At 40.9% G+C, this 23,118-nt stretch overlaps 2 protein-coding genes across 2 annotated transcripts; one reads left to right on the forward strand and one right to left on the reverse strand.

Annotated features, from left to right (window-relative positions):
* The first annotated feature begins 198 nt into the window (after positions 1-198).
* Positions 199-2,027, forward strand: hwa (huluwa). Its single transcript, XM_023984399.2, has 3 exons — positions 199-842; positions 934-1,132; positions 1,774-2,027. Exons 1-3 carry the CDS (start codon positions 237-239, stop codon positions 1,938-1,940), a joined length of 972 nt encoding a protein of 323 aa, XP_023840167.1. The 5' UTR covers positions 199-236; the 3' UTR covers positions 1,941-2,027.
* A 341-nt stretch (positions 2,028-2,368) lies between these two features.
* Positions 2,369-22,818, reverse strand: LOC111961832 (transitional endoplasmic reticulum ATPase). Its single transcript, XM_023984398.2, has 18 exons — positions 22,656-22,818; positions 17,640-17,751; positions 17,263-17,435; positions 17,000-17,142; positions 16,334-16,464; positions 15,966-16,097; positions 15,679-15,781; positions 15,281-15,414; positions 7,893-8,028; positions 7,544-7,656; positions 7,226-7,390; positions 6,870-6,992; positions 5,126-5,338; positions 4,720-4,898; positions 4,356-4,485; positions 3,922-4,077; positions 3,402-3,556; positions 2,369-2,898 (listed from the first exon to the last, which is right to left on the reverse strand). Exons 1-18 carry the CDS (start codon positions 22,670-22,672, stop codon positions 2,793-2,795), a joined length of 2,421 nt encoding a protein of 806 aa, XP_023840166.1. The 5' UTR covers positions 22,673-22,818; the 3' UTR covers positions 2,369-2,792.
* Positions 22,819-23,118: the final 300 nt, after the last annotated feature.

The following is a 23,118-nucleotide window of genomic DNA, read 5'->3' on the forward strand; positions in this document are numbered from 1 at the left end:
TGTGTTGACACAAACAAATTGGATAGATCTTGAAGCAGAAAATCTAAGATACCAAGCACAAAATCCAAGCACTCATTGTGCAGAGTTCAATCACAAACGCAGGATAGTGAAATTGATTGGTGCCACAAAACACCTGCGGGCTCACAGAAAATAACCAATTAGGATAAGCAATTTTGAACAAAAATCACAAATCTTATGTGTTCTGGAATTGGATCCTATAAACTATTTGTGATGAAATGTCGCAAATAGGCCCATCAACACCACCCTCAAATCGGAGTGATGGTTTGCCAATTACCAGTTTAACTCTACTTATTATCCTACTCTTACCGTGTGTGGTTCTTCTATTGCTGTTGAACTGTTTGTTTCTGGGTTACAAGTTACAAATTTGTTCAAAGAAGAACAGAAAAAGACAACGAGAGGACTACGAGAGTATGTTACAGTCTACTCTGTCGACGCGCCAGAGAATGACCAGAATATCCGAGACGCCATTGTTGCCAAATCAAGATGGGAAAAGGGCTTACATCTCGGTTTCAGAGACTATTCTGGCACAGCCCTCGAACTCTTCAAGAACTTCGTCAAAGGAGAGGGCAGCAGTGGACCAGAGAATCCGATTCATCCGGCCGGACGGGTCCACAGGCGGTTTCTTGGAGTCCCTGAGGACGCAGAGCACCATATTGGCCACCTCCAGGGTCGACCCGACGCGTAGGTCACGAATGTACAGCAGGAACAAAATGAACTGGCGCAGAAGCGCCCCTGTCCTACCGCAGTCAAGTGATTCAGAGGTAGAACGGCCTAACCTTGTACCACCCAACTCGCCTGCGCTAAATAATCCACACTCAACGGTTAGTTCGTGGTTTCTAGCCTAAAATTAGTTTGTAACCCTTGAAGTCTGTCTTGGATACATGTGATGAATGACTGTTTTTACGCACGCAGGTAACATCTGACCAGAGGCCCATGCGTCGGTGCAGCACCATGGAGCTATTGAACAACATAGGAGAACACCAGTTTGATATGGTTGACTTCGAATGTGAATATTCCAGTAACATACCTCCAGAGATGTCATGCTTTGTTGTATCTGACAACTCTTCCACCATGGGCCCTGGATTGGACAGCGACTTTGGCGCAAGCGCAGGTGAGTTATCATTAGGCCTACTAGAACATAGCGGTTTTACATTTACATGAAGTATGAACATCACATTTTCTCCACCATTAGAAAGCGATGGCCTCTCACAGCCTGCCTACAGTGGTGTAAAAATACTTTAAAGTACTACTTAAGTACTACTACATTCCGAAATAAAAGTGTACTTTTTACTCTACATTTTCCCTGACACCCAAAAGTAGGCTACTCCTTACATTTTGAACGCTTAACACGACAGGAAGATGGTCCAATTCACGTACTTAATGTATCAAGAGAACGTCCCTGTCATCCCTACTGCCTCTGACGGACTCGCTAAACACGTTTCGTTTGTAAATTATGTCTGAGTGTTGGAATTGTCTGAGTGTTGGTGTGCCCCTTGCTATCCCCGTAATAAGGGAAAAAAAGGGCAATCCGGTTTGCATAATTTTAAAGCATTTTAAATGATTTATACTTTTACTTTTGACGCTTAAGAATATTTAAAACCAAATACTTTTAGACTTTTACTCAAGTATTTTACTGACTGGGTGTCTTTTACTAGAGTCATTTTCTATCAATGTATCATTACTTTTACTCAAGTATGACAACTGGATACTTTTTCCATCACTGCCAAGCTAATTACGCAAGCGTTTCTCCAGGTGTCTCGCTCCGGATTTTATCCGCGGACAGCGACGGTCTCAACAACGGTTTTTGGGACTCCGGAATGGAATGGGACTATTACGACCCGTGCTATGTGAGGGAGAAAAACATACCCAAACAGAAACATCACATGCCTGCATTGCATACCAAGCATTATTGGGTATGATGCCAGAGAACATATAATATTTTTATATTTATTTATTATTAGGCTACATATTTTTCTCCAAATATTTAATTCTAAAAAGCGCACTAACACAGATTATCACTTTTTCCATTTAGCCAAATGTAACTGCCCCCCCCCCCACCCACCAGTTTTGTAAAGAACTGCACTCACTTTTGTAAATCACTGTCAATGTATATTCATTGTCAGACACTTCTACTATTCACATGGTTTGTTACACTTGAATAAGCACATTTATTATATGCACTAAAATTGCTTGAACATTTGATTTCAACCACTAATAAAGTTGTCAATAAAGATTGTATTGCAAGCAATACATATTTCCCAAAAATAATTGATTGGTTTCATGGTTGAAGTTCATTCCCTTTTCAAAGATCTATCCAAAAATGTACAAATTGCAAACTGACATCCACTATTCACGAGTTAATTTATTGTTTTAATTTCGTACAATTCAATTTAAATGTCTTAAACCCTATATATTCATACATTACAAGTCATAAGCAATTCCCCTCCCTCTAACAGGCTAGTTTTATATCCTTCATTAGTTGCACATATGAAGCCAGATGTACTCACACTGGCTTCTGCCCCCCCCTCCTTAAATCCATACAAGGTTTGAAAAAGTCCTGCAAATGCCAGAACACAGACAAGCTGCAACATGCTGTCTAACTATTAAAGGGGGATGAGAAAGGTTTGTAAATAATGGGATTTTTTTTGTTTTAGGTCATGGAAATATTTGTGTATATTGTGCGGCATTGTACAGATTTGCCAGAATGTATATGAGGAAACTTTGGTCCACGGAGTGGTTGTGTTTTGGTCCACTGTGGGTCATGGTGTGGTTTAACCATAGAGGTCGTCGTCGTTGTCCTCGTTGAAGACTGTGCCACCGCTGCCACCAGCAGAGCCCTGGCTGGGCCCGGCCCCTGGCGCAGAGTTAGTGGGGAACCTGAGACGAGGACAGGAGAGGAATTGTTTAGCTCATTACAGTACATATCAGGGGGCGCCAGCTTGGTATTGCCAGTACATTCCTTATGTAAAACACATGGCTTGTTAGCTGTACATAGAATAGACGTATTTTGTAAGAAAAGTTGAATGAACATTCCCAATGGTGGTGTATATGTAACGGATGTGAAATGGCTAGCTAGTTAGCAGTGGTGCGCGCTAGCAGCCTTTCAGTCGGTTACGTCACTTGCTCTGAAACCTAGAAGTAGTGGTTCCCCTTGCTCTGCAAGGGCTGCGGCTTTTGTGGAGCGATGGGTAACGATGCTTCGTGGGTGACTGTTGTTGATGTGTGCAGAGGGTCCCTGGTTCGCGCCCGTGTCGGGGCGAGGGGACGGTCTAAAGTTATACTGTTACATTTATAGACTATAAATTATCTAGGATATATGGGAGCGGAGATAGTGGATGATGGTGTTGAATAATACTGTGTATTATGTGCATTTTGCTTACCGGAAACTTCCGAAGCCTCTGCTCTGCTGTAACGTCTGGGCGAACATCTCGTATTTGCGGATGTCGTTGTCGCTGACGGAGCGGCGGGCGAAACGCATGGCCTCCTCAAAGTGGTCCTTACGGATCTCTGGGACAGGGTCGTCCTCCTCCACCTCCTGTGGGGGCAAGAGGGATAGAAAGAGGTGAAGGGGGGGTTAAAGAATGTATCTATAAAATAAAATCACGCCTTCTCTTCCTTCGGTATGTGTGTAAATCAGTTTAAGGTTAAATGCATCATCCCTTCTCCCTTGCAAAATAAATACTTCCTGTGTATCCATAATGAATAGAAATCAAAGTGTCCCAGTTGATTTACTCAGTCATTTAATATTGAATACAGCAATGTTGTTTTGTGTCTTCCTGAAATTAAATCTGCTGGTGATAAGCCCAGATCCTACATTACCCAGGCTTCACATGCACAAAGTTAGCTATAGTCTAGACTGCGTCATTGAACAAATACAGATTCATTAGTGACTAAACTCACCATGGCTGAGGGGTTGGTCTGCCTCTCCCTCTCCCTCCTGATCTCGTTCTCGATGGACTCCCTGATGGCCATCTTACAGGCCCTCTGGCAGATCTCTGTCAGGTCAGCTCCAGAGAAACCATTGGTCATCTTGGCCAAGAAATCCAGGTCCACATCCTTTAATCATACAGGGGTAGAGGGAGTATTAAAACAACTTCCAGACAAAGATCAAACAGTAAATGGGATTATAAAATACATTTATGTTTCACACACACAGCAATTTCCATATCAACAACTTTTCCCACAAACCCATTTTCTACCCATTACATGTAGCCCAGCCTGGAATGAAGACATTTAATGAGCCCCAACCCCTCAAATCAGAACATGCTGACCGAGGTGGGAAAAACAGTTCAGTCAGCGCATGGCCAGATACACATATAAATAGAGAGGCTTGCCTTGGCGATTGGTGACTTCCTGAGGTTGGCTCCGAGGATGTTGATGCGGGACTTCTCATCTGGCAGGGGGATGTAGATGAGCTGGTCCAGTCTGCCGGGCCTCAGGATGGCCGGGTCGATGATATCAGGCCTAGTACGGCACACAGTTTAGTCATTTAGCTTAACCTACATTTCTATCTCATTTTACAGTACCTTATTGTCCACCTAAGAACAAAGTGCAATCAACTGAGGTCGGGAAGACTACCACATATCATCATTGCAAGTAAAACCATAAAATATTGCGTAGAGCAGCAAGCCTAGTGCTAGAAATGTTTTTTAAACTCAGATTAACAGTGAAGCAGAGTAAGGGGTGAAGATGGCCAACCTGTTGGTGGCGCCAATGATGAAGACGTTCTTCTTGCTGGACATGCCGTCCATCTCCGTCAGGATCTGGTTGATGACGCGGTCGGCTGCTCCGCCACCATCACCCGCGTTGCCGCCACGCGCCTTGGCGATGGAGTCCAGCTCGTCAAAGAAGAGCACGCAGGGGGCGGCCTGGCGAGCCTGGAAGATCGAGGGTTTAGGAGGGTACGATATAGGTTCATTGGGGCACACAACAGAAAACGTTTTGCAATGGAAAAGGAGAATAAGCATTTCACATTTATTAACCATCTTTTGTGCATGTGTAACACACAAATTAGATGTCATACAGTTGATTAAAAAAAAAATACAACATAAAATACAGGTAAATATGAGGTTAGAGGGATCTTGATAAATCGGTTTAGCCTTACCTTGTCGAAGATCTCTCGGACATTGGCCTCAGACTCGCCGAACCACATGGTGAGCAACTCGGGCCCTTTGATGGAGATGAAGTTGGCCTGGCACTCGTTGGCGATGGCCTTGGCCAGCAGGGTCTTACCACAACCTGGGGGTCCGTAGAAGAGCACGCCCTTGGATGGGGTCATGCCGAACTTCAAGAACTTGTCTGGGTGCTCCACTGGGTACTGAAGAGAAGAAGAAAAGAAGATCGTGAAGGTTAGACAAACCATTAATTAAGCTTTTCACATGAGTTCCAAATATCTCTAACGGTCGCCTCAGCAGAAGTTGTTTTATGCACGTGATGTCAGAATGCACACACTGTTCCACAATGTGATAATTAGCTGCCTGCTAATTATCTATAGGCTATTTTTCCACTTGACAATTAAAAATTATTTTCTAACAAGTAGTATTTTTTTAAACAATTTTAATTGAGGTCTGTTCCGCCTCATTAATTCACATAGAAGTAACTAATTTCAGTGTTGGGGACAATTTATGTCTGAGGCTTTACTGACCAAGACAAACTTCTCTCTTCGAGGAGAGCCCAAGCACTTCACCAATGTTTCCGCAGATCAAGTATGCAGACATTTGTGCAGACTTGCACAAATTGGAAAATTCTGTTTGGTGCTTGCATTGCCTTGCTTGATGTTTTCCTTACAAATAATAACTTTGGACATGTGTGCGTTCCTATCAAAGTTAGTGCCTTATTTCTTGTATATCGTGTTGTCGTTTCTACTGTAGCATACAGTAGGTATGTATGGAGCATAATGTATTTACAGTTTTATTCACATGTTTTCAAGTACTGTTGACAAATAAGGCATTCTGATTATTGCATAGATTGTAATGGACACCTATGATGTGTGTAAAATACTTTTTTGAATGTTCTACTGATTATAATGAGCTAATGCTAAGCTATTTGCCAGCTATGTGTGGCGCCATGTTTGTTGACATCATACAATGCATTCTGGGTGTCACGTAAACGTCTGTCAGACAAAAGATGTTATGAGGTGAAGGTTAAACTTCCCGGAAGTGAATGAAGGGAAGTGAATTATCGTAGACGACACACCCTCGTCAACATGCATACTTGCAAACAGACCAAACTCCTCGTATCTTTGGTTGACGCGAAAAAACAAACATGGCGGTGCGCACAAACTACCCATGGTCTGATTACTTACGATTTCTAGAAAGTGATTTACTCAATTATTTAGATCAATTGTGAGCTCACATGATGAATTATTTATAGTAATTGCTATTAGCTAATTCATATTGTGGTTTGACAGCCGAGAGTTATCTAAATACGCCAATCTTTCCTCAGTTAGCGCTAGGACTAATGTAGGCTACATTTTCCGGTTTGGATGATTGTGTATGCTATCGCTACTTCTGTGAATGTCTGAAAATTACAATAAACTGGTCACGTTCAGGACATAACTTTTTAAGGACTGTTTGTGCCAAATGTTTCTGTGAGGGGAAAAAAGTGTGGCTAGCTCAAATGCTGACTGTTGCGTCATCAAAACTAGACGTTCTAAATAAGCGGTCTAATCGTACGCTGCAGGGGACCATTGTAGAAAATGTAGAATGATAACACCTGTGAAGGGATTCATCATTCAGACTCCTCACTCTTTCAATGAATGATACAAAATCAACAAATTACATTAGCTTTCATGGTATATAAATCTGCATCTCATCAGTAACATACCCCACGACTAGAACATGGCCTACCTGTACGAGCTCCTGGAGTTCCCTCTTGACATCTTCCAGACCACCGATGTCCTCCCAGCTGATGTTGGGCACCTCCACCACAGTCTCTCTCAGGGCAGATGGGTTGCTCTGGCTCAGAGCCCACTGAAACACAACCCACATACAACTGGTTAGTCCAGCTGGCTTAACGATTCTCTGCTACGACTGGTTCTAATGCTCAATAGATACGGCTGTCCTCAGACCATTAGCAAAAAGACAAATACTGGATGCTGCAGATTTGCATAGTGATGAAAAACAGAAGGGTGAATAAAGTTCTCAGTGCAGTAGAAGCTACTTTGAGTGCTGTGTGTGTTGGAGAAAATAATCCAGTTCATTACTCTGAAGTCGTCCATGGTGACGGCAAGGGAGTTCATGACCTCTGCGTCGATGGTCTCGTCCTCAAGGTCAATGAGATCCATCTTCTTCCTGATGGCCTGCAGAGCGGCTTCAGAGCACAGAGCAGCCAGGTCAGCACCCACGTGGCCGTGAGTCTGATTGGCAACCTGGAGGACACAGACAGACATGGTCACACATACAGTATCAACATGGCAGGGACTTCACTTAAACCCACTCACAACTTTTCATTCTACCTTACATACACAAAATGTTTAATTGACAACCTCACTCTGTAAATTACAGCAGTGTTATACACACACCTGCTCGAGGTCGACGTCGTCGGACAGTTTCATGTTCTTGGTATGGATCTGGAGGATCTCCAGTCTGCCTGTTGCGTCAGGAATGCCAATGTCCACCTCCCTGTCAAAACGCCCTGAGAAACATCACACAGTTAAGGTCAGCCTCACTAACCAGCATATAAATAGATTCAATTCCATTGTATTTCTGTTACCACCAACCCTGCTGATTCACAAGCAGTAATGACAAAGAATTTTTTTTAAAGGATGAAGATATTAGTCAAATACAAGAGACCTCTGGTAAAACTAAGAACTTGATTTAAGAAGTGAAACTGTTACATTCTAGGTCTACAAGTGCACTGAGGGATCTTACCAAATCGCCTGAGGGCGGCGTCAATGCTGTTGGGTCTGTTGGTGGCTGCCATGACGATGACATGAGCACGCTGCTTAAGGCCGTCCATGAGTGTGAGGAGTTGGGACACGATGCGCCTCTCCACCTCACCGTGTGTCTACACAGGACAAAATAGAGGGTTAATTACTTTTTCTGTTGACCCCAAGGAGGTCAAGTTTATGGTAGAGAGTATAAGAGTTTCATCTTATAGAGAATATACTGTAGTGTCATTCAACCCTGGTCCTAGAGACCCAAGTTTTAAGTTGTATTAGTCATATGTACAGGACACACATGATGTACACCGTCCAACAAAATACTTACTTGCAGGTAGGGCTGGGAATTGATAGGGACCTTATGATACAATATCACGATACTTAGGTGCCGATACAATATGTACTGCGATTCTATATGTATTACAATTCGATGTTACAAACAACCAGTGCATTCAGAAAGTATTCAGACCCCTTTGTTACGTAACAGCCTTATTCCAAAATAGATTAAACAGTTTTCCCCCTCAATCGACACACAATACCCCATAATGACAAAGCAAAAACAGGTTCATTTAAATTTTTTACTAAAAAATGAAGTAAACTGATCACATTTACCTAAGTATTCAGACCATTTACTCAGTCCTTTGTTGAAGTACCTTTGGCAGTGATTACAACCTAAAGTCTTCTTGGGTATGACGCTACAAGCTTGGCACACCTGTATTTGGGGGAGTTTCTCCCATTCTTCTCTGCAGATCCTCTCAAGCTCTGTCAGGTTGGCTGGGGAGCTTCGTTGCACAGCTATTTTCAGGTCTCTTCAGAGATGTTCAAGTCCGGGCTCTGGCTGGGCCACTCAAGGACATTCAGACTTCTGCGTTGTCTTGTCTTTCATCAGACGAGAGAATCTTGTTTCTCATGGTCAGAGTCCTTTAGGTGCTTTTTGGCAAACTCCAAGCGGGCTCTCATGTACCTTTTACTGAGGAGTGTCTTCCCATCTGGTCATCCTCCATAAAGACCCGATGGTTGTCTTTCTGGAAGGTTCTCCCATCCCCACAGAGGAACTCTGGAGCTCTGTCAGAGTGGCCATCGAGTTCCTGACCAAGGCCCTTCTCCCCCGATTGCTAAGTTTCACCAAGCGGCCAGCTCTTGGAAGTCTTGGTGGTTCCAAACTTCTTCCATGTAAGAATTATGGAGGCCACTGTGTTCTTGGGGACCTTCAATGCTGTAGACATTTTTTGCTACCCTTCCCCAGATCTGTGCCTCGACACAATCCTGTCTTGGAGCGATACGGACAACTCTTCGATCTCATGGCTTGGTTTTTGCTCTGACATACACTGTCAACTGTTGGACCTTATTTAGACAGGTGTGCATCGTTCCAAATCATGTCCAATCAATTGAATTTACCACAGGTGGATTCCAATCCAGTTGTAGAAACATCAAGGATGACCAATGGAAACAGGATGCATCGGAGTTCAATTTCGAGTCTCGTAGCAAAGAGTCTCAATATTAGAATGTGTTGTCACTTAAGCATCCTACGTTTAATATTTTTTGTGTCCATCAGTTATTTTTCCTATTGCCTTTTCTGTTTTTTTTCTCCACGTAAATTTTATATCCTGAGAACTTAAAATATTCTGAGAATATTTTTAACAAGGAGGCATTGAGTTTAATATTATTCAGGTTGAATGCTTCAAAAAGTTAATAGAAAAGGCCATTCAAGACGGTCGAAAGCCTTTTCGGCATCAATAGTCATTATTGATGAATCGCCATTTTGTTTCTTAGCACAATGTATTATACAAAAACATGTTTTTGTATTTGTTTGTAAGGGTCTATTTTTAACTAACCCTGTTTGATTGTGTGTCAAGTCTGGTAATACTTCTGCCATACCGTTGTTTAAGAATTTTGTTATTTTACAGATTTTCCTGGTTTTAATATAACTGAAATAACAGTTTGATACATGGAACTCAGAAGCACTGAATTTAATGATGCGTGTTGTCATTTGAATAAATAGGGGCGCTACTTTGTCCCAGAATATCAAATAAAATGTTATGGGAAAGCCATCCATCCCTGGTGCTTTTCTCCATGAATGTTTTAATTGTCTAATATATTTATTGTTGGGTGATTTCCATTTTTAGTAATTTTCTGCTGATAGTTGCGTGAAGGTTGTTGAGTCTAAGGCGGCTATAGGATCAGACCAACGGTTATTTTAATAAAGCTTTTAAAATTATTAATAGCATTGTTTCTGATTTAAAGCGTTTGTATCCTTATCCTTTTGAAACTAACTGGTTTGGCGTATTCATTTTGCGAGGTGTTTACCAGGTTTGTTTGCCATTAAATAGTATGCTTTGAGTTTAACCTGTAGTTTTTGGCTCTCTTCAAGGAGTAAATTCCTGCTTAAAATTCAGAAATTGTATTTCCTTCTTTACCATGTAAATCTTTTTTTTTTTTTTATGGGCTTTTTCAAAGATGTATTTCTTTGATTTACATTTCTAACTCAAGATTTGACTTTTGCAGAGTATGAGATTAGGAGATTGATAATGTACGCCTTAAAAACATCCCAAATTATGTTGGGGGTCTGCTTTTCTTTGTCCACATTTGTAAAGGTCTTCATTTTTTATTTACATATATAATAAAATGTAGGGTGAAGATGCGCTGTTCATTCTCCATATTCTGTCACTAAGTGTATTTTCTGTCGGTGTATTTTCTGTTGGTGTAAAAGCATGATACAGGAGAAGGATCCGATATCACTATATTATCGATTTTAGCTCCCAGTATAATGTTGAGTGCATTTCTGGAAAAAGCTATTCTTGAGCTTTTGTTATTTTTTTTGTCTTTTGTAGTTGGGAATAATAATCTCCAGGTGTCCTGTAGAGATTGTTTTTCAGCCTCTTTGGAGGTTCCTTGAATCCCTTTTTTTAAATTGTATTTTATTGCCATGTCTAACTAGCTGAATACATGATTTAGGTTACCTGTTAAAATAGTTGCTGGGAGTTTGATTATTACTGAACAAAAAATAAACGCAACATGCAATAATTTCAAAGATTTTACTAAGTTACAGTTCATGTAAAGGAAATCAGTCAATTGAAATTCATTAGGCCCTAATCTATGGATTTCACATGACTGGTAATATAGATATGCATCTGTTGGTCACAGATACCTCAAACAGGTAGGGGCATGGATCAGAAAACCAGTCAGTATCTGGTGTGACCGCCATTTGCTTCATGCAGCGTGACACATCTCCTTCGCATAGAGTTGATCAGGCTTTTGATTGTGACCTGTGGAATATTGTCCCACTCCTCTTCAATGGTTGTGCGAAGTTGCTGGATATTGGCGGGAACTGGAACACGCTGTCGTGCACATCGATCCAGAGCATCCCAAACATGCTTAATGGGTGACATGTCTGGTGAGTATGCAGGCCATGGAGGAACTGGGACAATTTCAGCTTCCAGGAATTGTGTACAGATCCTTGTGACATGGGGCTGTGCATTATCATGCTGAAGCGGATGAATGGCACAACAGTGGGCCTCTCATCCTTGTGTCTCTGGGCATTCAAATTACCATCGATAAAATACAATTATGTTCGTTGCTTGTCGCTTATGCCTGCCCATACCATAACACCACCGCGGTGCACTCTTCACAACGTTGACATCAGCAAACCGCTTGCCCACATGACACCATACTGCAGTTGTGAAGCCAGCTGGACATACTGCCAAATTCTCTAAAATGATGTTTGGAGATGGCTTATGGTAAAGAAATGAACATTCAATTCTCTGGCAACCGCTCTGGAGGTCATACCTGCAGTCAGCATGCCAATTGCACGCTCCTTCAAAACTTGAGATATCTGTGGCATTGTGTTGTGTGAGAACTGCACATTTTAGTGGGATTTTATTGTCCCCAGTACAAGGTGCACCTGTGTAATGATCATGGTTTATCTTGGCAAAGAAGAAATGCTCACTAACAGGTATGTAAACAAATTTGTGGACCAAATTTGAGAAGCTTTTTGTGCGTATGGAACATGAGACCAACACTTTACATGTTGCGTTGATGTTTTTGTTTAGTGTACATTGGAGAAAGACTGCCACTTAAATACTGTGGTCAGTTTGTAATAACCTTGTGAATTAAATTAAAGTATAGTGGCTGGTGGGGCTCTAACTGGGGAGAGACCGAAGTGAGATGAGTGGAGGCACCACACATACTTCAGGGAAGTATGTCTGATGCCCTCCCAGCTCCCCCGTCCCAATCCCTCAGAGCCCATCTCCACTCTCACCAATAACCACCATTGGTTGGCAAACAAGGAATAATCACTTGACCTCTACTAATTTGGCCAGGACTCTTATTATTTTACAGCAAGTTTGCAAGTCACAAAATTAAATACAATTACACTATAGATAAATTCTTCCTCCCCTATTTACCAAGCCAATCTTGTCCCTCTCCGCTAGAGATCGACCGATTATGATTTTTCATAATACCGATTATTGGAGGACCAAAAAAGTCGATACCGATTAAATCGGCCAATTTTTTATTTTAACTTAATATAATAAATCAATAATATCAATTTAGCCTCAAATAAATAATGAAACATGTTCAATTTGGTTTAAATAATGCAAAAACAAAGTGTTGGAGAAGAAAGTAAAAGTGCAATATGTGCTATGTAAAAAAGCTAACGTTTAAGTTCCTTGCTCAGAACATGAGATCATATGAAAGCTGGTGGTTTCTTTTAACATGAGTCTTCAATATTCCCAGGTAAGAAGTTTTAGGTTGTAGTTATTATAGGAATTATAGGACTATTTCTCTCTATACGATTTGTATTTCATATACCTTTGACTATTGGATGTTCCGTATTTCATCTAACGGGTGGCAACTCTAAGTCTAAATATTGCTGTTACATTGCACAACCTTCAATGTTATGTCATAATTATGTACAATTCTGGCAAATTAATTACGACCTTTGTTAGGAATAAATGGACTTCACACAGTTCGCAATGAGCCAGGTGGCCCAAACTGCTGCATATACCCTGACTGCTTGCACAGAGCGCAAGAGAGGTGACACAATTTCCCTAGTTATAAGAAATTCATGTTAGCAGGCAATATTAACTAAATATGCAGGTTTAAAAATATATACTTGTGTATTGATTTTAAATAAAAGGCATTGATGTTTATGGTTAGGTACATTGGTGCAACGACAGTGCTTTTTTCGCAAATGCGCTTGTTAAATCATCACCCGTTTGTCGAGGTAGGCTGTGATTCGATGAGAAATGAACAGGCACCGCATCGATTATATGCAACGCAGGACACGCTAGATAAACTAGTTATATCATCAACCCTGTGTAGTTAACTAGTGATTATGTTATGATTGTTTTTTATAAGATAAGTTTAATGTTAGCTAGCAACTTACCTTGGCTTCTTGCTGCCCTCGCGTAACAGGTAGTCAGCCTGCCACGCAGGCTCCTCGTGGAGTGCAATGTAAGGCAGGTGGTTAGAGCGTTGGACTAGTAACCGGAAGGTTGCAAAAACGAATCCCCGAGCTGACAAGGTAAAAATCTGTCGTTCTGCCCCTAAACAAGGCAGTTAACCCGCAGTTCCTTTTTTAAATCGGCAAATCGGTATCCAAAAATACCAATTACCGATTGAAATCGGCCCTAATTAATCGGTCGACCTCTACTCTCCACCCTCCCTTCTTCTGACACATTTACACCCATACATGGACTTACTCATCCATTCTCCTTCATTCACATACAACATATACCCTTATGCATCCATATCCATTCCCCCCCCCTACACATATCCACCCTCCTTCACACTCCCATTTATATGCACAGGCAAACATCCATCCACCCACCCACAGAATAGTTATTGACATACATGCTATATTTCCTTTTTTGTATTTTCTTTTCAGTGTCCATGTAACCCATTGGCATCAGCTACTTCTATCGTTACTTCCTAGAGAAGAACTGTTACTTGGGGAAAGTATAATATGGTATTGGGGGAGGGGGAAAGAATATTGTATGTGACGCCCAAGATCAGGTTATTGTATGTAGCCTAGTGTGCTTATCACTTTTTCCCGATCCTTCCTCTCCTCAGGGCAGGTGGCTCTCCTTCAACAGGAAAGGTTTCTTGTAGCTTGTTTAGGGCTTCATCAGTGCTTGTGAATTCCTTCCTTTGCGTTCTCTTCCAGTGATTGATGGGAATGTAATCCTTGCGGGGTTTTTTTCAGCCTAGCAGACAGGTCCTGGATGAATCGAATGGACTAGCCATGGATTTTGATCTCCTTTCACCCCTGTGCAGTCAGCATGTTGACTTTGGTCTGATAGTTCCACAGCTTGACGATTACCATGCGAGGGTATTTAGCGAGGGTATTTCTGTTTCACGCCATCCTATGCTATCGTTCCAGATCCTCTGGTGATATATTCACGTCAAGTTCCTTTTATCAATTTGACCACGTAGCTGGAAACGTCTCCCTTTTCCTCGTCTTCCGGCAGGACAATATTCTCCTGTTTCGTCTCATTCTGATTTCTTGCTGATACAATTAATCTAAAGTTTGCAACTTTGTTTCCAGAAGGCTAATTTTGTGGTCTTGTTCATTCATGCACACACCTTGTATGTGCATGTATGACACAATAGACTACTTTTTTAACAGCTTGTAGCAGTTTGTTTGTTTTGATGGACATTGAGAGCATTTTAGCTATGTTTTCCTGGATATCCTTTAGCTGTTCATTACCATCGTTTGCATATCCAAGTTGCTCCTTGTCTTTTCCTCTGGGGGAAGCCATGGCTTGTTTAATTAGTGTCGTCGCGTTCGCTTGACCAACTGATTGGGTTGCTGTTGTACATAACTGACCTCTCACTCTGTCCCAGTTGCTTGGGGATATATTGATTTTTAGAGGCTTGATTTAAAAACTTTGTTGTCTGGCTTCTACATATAACCAGTTTTATCGGTACAAAACGGAGCTACTCACACCCCATGCATCCTATCGGTACGCACATGCGCCTCTCCACTACTACTTGCAGGTTCCTTCTCGACAATGCAACTTTTAGAAATAATAAAAGATAAGAATACGAACACAGTAAATGGCTCAGGAGAATAAACATTTTAGCATAAGTATCACAAATGTTCAACTGGGCGTGCAGGCTTTTGTTCTAGCCCTGTGCTACCACACCTGATTCAACTCAAAAAAAGTGTTTGAGCTGGGCTTGAAAAAAAGCCTGCACACCCTGTGGGCCTCCAGGGTTGTGTTCAGTAGGACACATTGTAGCAAAACTTGAGTTCAGGTAGTACCTTCCCGTTTCACTCAGTTTCAAAACTTTCTCCCTAACGAACATGACTTGGGACAGGATTGAAGAACATTGGTCTATTGGATGAGAAGGAAACTGTATTAGAAGACCTACCTTTTCTCTTTTTGGTGCAATGGCGTCCAGTTCATCAATGAAGATGATGGCAGGGGCATTCTTCTCAGCCTCCTCGAAGGCCTTCCTCAGGTTACTCTCAGACTCTCCGGCCAGTTTACTCATGATCTCAGGCCCTGAAACATTTAGCAGGCTCAAGTTCAACTATTAGGAAACATCCTGACAACAAACACACTGAATGTGTAATTCTGACCATCAATGAACAACAGATTTAGGGTCAATCAATTAAAAATTCAGTCAGTTGCATTGAAATTCCAACTAAAAACATTTAAGTATTTTTTATGGAATTTCAATCCACTTCATGCATTGACTGAATTTAAATGGAATTTAACGAAATGCTGATGAAAAATTGCAAAAGCTTTTGTCCTTCAGTCTCTCACCATTTATAAGGAAAAAGAAGGCTCCAGTCTCATTTGCCACAGCACGGGCGATCAGAGTCTTTCCTGTTCCAGGGGGCCCGTACAGCAGGATTCCCCTTGGAGGCTGAATGAAAATTAGAAGTGATAAAAAATGTTTTACATGAAAATGTAATTCAACAGCAATTCATTCACCTGCATAAACAAACCAAATCAAAATGTATGGTTAAAACAAGAAACTAGTTTTAGGCATTTATCTAATAATTGTACACAAGGTTTGACGTGAAGGATGAGAGGTGTATTTAGCTCACCTTGACGCCGATGGCCTTGAACAGTGCTGGGTGTCTCAGGGGCAGCTCCACCATCTCCTTAATCTGGGCCAGCTGCTTCCTCACACCACCAATGTCATCATAGCCAACCTCATTCAGAGACTCCTCTTCATCCTAAACACAGAAATAGATGTGGTTAGTAAAGCATAAGAAACTAGGGCAAAAGGCTACAGATGGCATACAAATGTAAGAAATAGTTTTCTACGATCAGGAAAAAATCGAATTCCTGAATAATCAAGAAAAATCAAATTTCTGAAAACTCCAGCTTTGATGTTAACTTGCTCTCATGCACAAGATCCAACTGAAGATATAGAAAACTGCAGCAGTACTGGTACTGAATATAGCCGTACCTCTCGTTTGATAGGCTCCCCCTCACAGTGGATGACTGTGTCTGGGGCCACGATGCAGTAGGGGTTGGGGTCCGTCTCCACTACCTTGAACTCCACAGCTCGCATTCCTCCCCTCACCAGGAAGATGTCCCCTACAAACAGAGATTAAGCATTGACCCACATGCTTAATCCTCTGGCCTTGGCGTTTTTCATAATCATATTGTGAGACACACTGGCTGTGCCAGCAAACAAGGGTTGTTCAGTACACACAAATCGGAAGAAAACTCTGAATCGAAGTGAAACAGGGAGGGACCATCTGTACTTATCAAATTAAAAAAATACTTGTTTTCCATTAAGAAATCATGCCTTAATGAACATGACCCTGAACATATTCTGGAGTACAGGGTCATGTTCAAGTGGAGGAAGTACCTCCTCAGTTTCAAAACGTTTTATCCCATATGGTCACTGCCTTAACACACTGCAGGTTGTCCTTCGGATCACAGTTTCCCAAACTCGGTCCTGGGCCCATCCTGGTTGTATGTTTTGGTTTTTGCCCTAGCACTACATAGCTGATTAAAATAACCAACTGATCATCAATCTTTGATTATTTAAATTAGCTGTGTGGTGCTAGGACAAAAAACTAAACATGCAGGGGGGGCCACAGGACCGAGTTTGGATCACTGTTACCTTTCCTGATGGGCCTGTAGGCCTCCAGGAAGTAGGGCTTGAGGTAGACCTCAAACAGGTTCCCTGTGATCCCCTCCACAGTGTCATCAATGGGCAGAACGTGGATCCGCTTCCCGTACTTCACGTCTGGGCATGGCTGAATACTGTGGGACCACCAAAATAATTAATTATGTCAGGGCTTTACTGTACATTGAAGGAGGAGCAGAGGTCTGGTTTTACACATGATGCTGCATTGATGCCAAAGTTATCCAGTTCCATCTCACCTGATAACATCTCCCAGGCGGACTCTTAGGTTGTTGCGGACCACTCTGTTCATGCGGACCTTCTCGTCGGAGCAGGTGTCATCAGAGAGCACGATGCAGACCGTCTCCCGTCTCTTCTTTCCTTTCATCAGCACTGTGTCTCCCCTGAACAACTGCAACTCGTCCATCTTGGCCTAGGGCAGGACAGAAGAATCAGTCAGACACTAAATCCTATTGATTTAACATAGAACCTCCCACAGTGAAGATGTAACAGTCTAACACAGCCCGCACAACTGGAACGAGTGAGTTACCGGTGAAATAAATATGTATCACTCAGTGCAGACTGGGGGTTCACTAAAATGTCCCAGCCCCATTCATTCACCCCACTAATGACTCACCTGAGACAGCGAGACCACACTGTTGTCCTCATTGAGAGATTCATCCACAACCAACCGGTTAGGCCTGGTCTTTTGCTTTAAAATCGCTGTGGATAGATCATCATTTTTCGATCTGAGGGAAAATCAAAGAGATGCTAAATATATCAGCTGGCAAGATGTAACATACTTGATCATTAAACCTGGGAGTACATACTGACAAGCTAGTTGACTGTTGGAAAGTTTTGCTAAGCGATAAAAGGGTTTCCTTTTAATCCTTAGTGTGATGTAATGAGCTTATTATATATAATCAACTGTAGTCTCTTTGGGTGAAAAGTAAAGTGTGCCTACTGACTAGAGATAGAAACTTAGAATAACTATTGGCCAGTTGCTTTCAGTTTCTAATTATACAGTAGTGAAACTAACTACTAGAATGGGCAGCCATTCTATTTTGATGGGTTTTGAAATGTAATCTGCCACACTGTTAGCTAGTTAGCAGAGTTAACAGGAAAGTAGAGTATTATTCCTTTTATGAACAATAAAACAAATAGAAAAACAGAAATATACAAACGGTAAACAAACAGACACAGGGGTATTAAATGTGGAGATACATTTTCAATTTGTCAAAATATTATGGTATGTGTTGCTTTTTTGATTTTAAACTTACTGATCATTTCAAACTAATGTTTCAATTATATCTTAAACAATGTGAAGACGGGTTTGTTCTCCGCCCACTTCATTTTATGGATAAAGAATCTTCCATGAAAAATAAACATTAACAATGAAAGTTCAAATCGGGGTCCATATCATTTGGATCAAAATAAAAGTATTTCAAATTTACATTAATAGTAGTTTATTTTAAAAGAAAATCTAACTCACTACAATCTTCTGAAATAAGAACAGTCCCAAAATAAATGGTCAAGAGTCTCTAGGACAACTATAAAATGCACATTTGTTATCAATAGCCATTTTTAATCTGTGTACAATAAAAGGTCTTAACGGGGTAGATTCTATGAATGAGTTTGTATGATACTTTCACCTTATTAGATATACAATATTTCCCAGACAACAAGACTTTGTTCCAGTTCACTTGTCCTAGGGCTACATTCCAGTATATTCCAGCAGAGGGAATAGTAACATCTTGACAGAGATTTCATTACACAGTGCATTCGGAAAGTATTCAGACCCTTTGACATTTTGTTATGTTAAAAAAATGTTTTTCCTCATCTACACACAATACCCCATAATCACAAAGCAAAAACAGGTTTGGACATATTTGGAAATGTATTAAAAATAAAACATACCTTATTTAATTAAGTTTTCAAACCCTTTGCTATGAGACTCGAAATTGAACTCGCGTACATCCTGTTTCCATTGATCATCCTTGAGATGTTTCTACAACTTGATTGGAGTCCACCTGTGGTCAATTCAATTGACTGGACATGATTTTGAAAGGCATACCTGTCTGTATAAAAGGTTCCACAGTTGACAATGCAGGTCAGAGCAAAAACCAAGCCGTAAGGTTGAAGGAATTGTCCGTAGCGCTCCGAGACAGGATTGTGTTGAGGCACAGATCTGGGGAAGGGTACCAAACAATTTCTGCAGCATTGAAGGTCACCAAGAACACAGTGGCCTCCATCATTCTTAAATGGAAGAAGTTTGGAACCACCAAGACTCTTCCTAGAGCTGGCCGCCAGGCCAAACTGAGTAATCGGGGGGAGAAGGGCCTTGGTCAGGAACTCGATGGTCACTCTGACAGAGCTCCAGAGTTCCTCTGTGGGGATGGGAGAACCTTCCAGGAACACAACGATCAGGCCTTTATGGTAGAGTGGCCAGATGGGAAGACACTCCTCAGTAAAAGGCACATGAGAGCCCGCTTGGATTTTGACAAAAAGCACCTAAAGGACTCTGACCATGAGAAACAAGATTCTCTCGTCTAATGAAACCAATATTTAACTATTTGGCCTGAATGCCAAGCTTCACGTCTGGAGGAAACCTGGCACCATCCCTACAGTGAAGAATGGTTGTGGCAGCATCATCCTGTGGAGATGTTTTTCAGCGGCAGGGACTGGGAGACTAGGCAGGATCGAGGGAAAGATGAACAGAGCAAAGTACAAAGAGATCCTTGATGAATACTTGCACCAGAGCACTCAGGACCTCAGACTGGGGCGAAGGTTCGCCTTCCAACAGGACAACGACCCTAAGCACACAGCCTAGACAACTCAGGAGTGGCTTCGGGACAAGTCTCTGAATGTCCTTGAGTGGTCCAGCCAGAGCCTGGACTTGAACCCGATCTAACATCTCTGGAGAGACCTGAAAATAGCTGTGCAGCGATGCTCCCCATCCAACCTGACAGAGCTTGAGAGGATCTGCAGAGAATGGGAGAAACTCCCCAAATACAGGTGTGCCAATCTTGTAGCGTCATACCCAACAAGACGAGGCAGTAATCGCTGCCAAAGGTGCTTCAACAAAGTACTGAGTAAAGGGTCTGAATACTTATGTAAATGTTTTTTTCTTTTCAATACATTTACAAACATTTCTAAAAACCTGTTTTTGCTTTGTTATAATGGGGTATTGTGTGTAGATTGAGGGAGAAAACAATTCAATCCATTTTAGAATAAGGCTGTAATGTAACAATGTGGGAAAAGTGAAGTAGTTTCCGAATGCACTGTGTGTGTGTGTGTGTGTGTGTGTGTGTGTGTGTGTGTGTGTGTGTGTGTGTGTGTGTGTGTGTGTGTGTGTGTGTGTGTAAAATGTAAATTCCTTCTAGCTGAATTGATGCTACAAAATCCTCAGCAGTTGCACTTTGAGTATTGTTATATTCTCCTGAAAGAAGAATAGCACCTTTTTAACTATTTGAAACTCCTCAGTAGTGAATGTAACATTGTGTGTTCTCATGAATTCTGGATAATCATATGGTTGTCCATCATTATTTGATAACCGTTTAACCCAGATAATGCTGTTTTCAAACTAGTTCTGGAAAAACAAAGACTTGTTTTTGTATGTCTATATTATCACAGCTTGTATATCTACTATGTGGGGAAAAGTTGTTTGTACATAAGGTTCCAAGTTAGAAGTACTTGTTTATTAAAGTTAGCAAGCTTAATAGGGATCTTAGCCACATCAAAGTTGCATTTGCGTAAAAATTCTAGACCACCAATCTGTTGGAATATTAAATTAGGGATTATATTCCAAATGCAATCCTTATTTCTTAAATTGTTTTGTATGCATTTGATCTTAAAGATTATATTTGAGGTTTTAAAATCCTGAGCATTCAACCCTCCTTCACTTTGGGTACTACATATTACAGCTTTTCTCAAATAATAAGGTTAATTCCTCCATATGAAGTTAAAGAATTTAGGATCAACCATTTTAGTTACTGACAGACGAACATCCAAGTTAAGGGAGGTATAAACTAATCTGGACAGACCTTCAGATTTTGACGAAAGTACACATCCAGATAAAGATCACTTAATAACCAGGAGTTAAATATTTTTACAATTTTCTCTACAATAGGAGAGAAATTTAAGTTGGCCCTTTCTGATCTTTGCAAACTTTAATACCAAGATATGTGATCACATCTTTTGCATGGATATTACATCGAGTTTAAGTCACATCTTTTCAACACAAATAATTCACATTTCCTAATATTCAGAGATAAACCAGATACATGTGAGAAGGCATTAATACACTCAATCGCTGTCGTGACTTCATTATGATCTTACAAAAAAAAAGTGTCCTCAACCAATTGTTAACATTCTCTTTATCTTGTATCTGAATACCTCTAAAACTATCCTTATTGATATGAAGTGCCATAACTTGTGACCAATACAAATAAGGAGAAATTGGGCATCCTTATTTAATTCTGCGTCTAATATCGAATCTCAGAAGTTCCATGGGATAATTTAAGAGCTGTTGCTATTATTATAAAGTGTCACATTGAAAATATTGACCAAAACCAACAAAAAAAACCTCTCAAAAATAGGTGTTCAACTGTATCAAAAGCCTTGTAAATTCTACAAATAAAATAAAGCCATCTTCCATAATGTGCTCATTGTAATCTATCAAGTCCAACACTAGTCGGATATTATTACATATGGCTGCCCTTCATAAAACCAGACTGGGTATCATCAATGATTTGGTCAATACCCTTTTAAAGTCTTTCTGCAAAGATGGATGCAAGTAGTTTTCCATCATTGTTCATTAATATGATTGGTCTCCAATTTTCTATCATAGGATCTTTGTTTGGTTTGTGGATTACAGAAATTAGGCCTTGTCATAGAAATAGGCAGGACCCCTAAATCAATTGCCTCCAAGACATTACATATAAATTCAACAATATCCTAGAGGAGAGTAGTAGTAGCTATTAGGTACCATATAACTAACTACATAAGATGTATATTTACTCTTGAACGGAAAAAAGGGAGCATTACTGGTGTTTACTGTACAAAATGCTAATGTTTTGCTAAACGTTTACATCAAATTCAGCTGTGCAGGCCCCACATGACACAGCAAGAAAAACTGCGAGAGCTAGTGGACAGTCATTAGCACGAGTTTGTTAATGTAGGTAGCTATAGCAAATTCACTGTCAAACTAGAAAACGTTAGCTAGATACATACACATCACTTAGCAAATGTTGGCACAACATGACAAACACATTCATGTCACTGTCAGTTAGCTAGCTACGTAGCTAGCTAACGTTAACTACCTACGCTGCTAGCTAACAGTTTGGTAGATGGCTGGCTTTTATTTTTGACATGGCTAGCTAAAGTTAGCTTGCTAACCGGCACTGGTATAATCTTGCGGCCATAACTCTGTGTAACAGTATTATTTGCATGTATTCTCTGTTCTCTTTTACTAGTTATATGCCTAGCTACATCCATATAAAACACATACCGATCTTAGCTAAAAGGTAGCGTTAGTAGCTAGCTAGTTATTTGTACTAGAAACCGAAAGCTAGCTAACAAAGCGAACGTTATTGGTTACCGGATTCTATCTAGGTAAAGTTAAAACCAAGATTAGTTAGCAACGCCAACTTACTCTCCACCTGAAGCCATGGTGCTCCGCTTGGTATGTCCAACAAATAAAACCTGATTTCTTCCTCTTCTCGTGTGTTTCTCTTCAGTGAGTGCAACACCAACAGCTAACTCTGGGTGCGTTCGTAAATTCACCCTGGAGGGCCAGCGAGCGATAAGTGTGTTCGTAAATTATTCTGCGCTCTGGCACACAGACGAGAGTTCTCTGAAATCGGAGTAGATAGCCAGAGTGAATTTACGAACGCACCCTCTGATCGGCGCTGCTGTTGACATTATGCCATAGGTGACGTGGTTCCAAATTCAGATGAGACTTCAAAGTTATTGATAATGCTTTGATTGTGAAGCATAACCTAGACAGGGATTCTTATTAAAAACACTATTATATGACTATCCATCATTGATGTCTGGGAAACAAACATGTGCTTTTTCTGGCCAAAGGTTTTCTTTATTTATATATAATGCTTTTG

Source organism: Salvelinus sp. IW2-2015, linkage group LG4q.1:29, assembly GCF_002910315.2.
Source record: "Salvelinus sp. IW2-2015 linkage group LG4q.1:29, ASM291031v2, whole genome shotgun sequence".
In the NCBI taxonomy this organism is placed as follows: Eukaryota; Metazoa; Chordata; class Actinopteri; order Salmoniformes; family Salmonidae; genus Salvelinus; species Salvelinus sp. IW2-2015.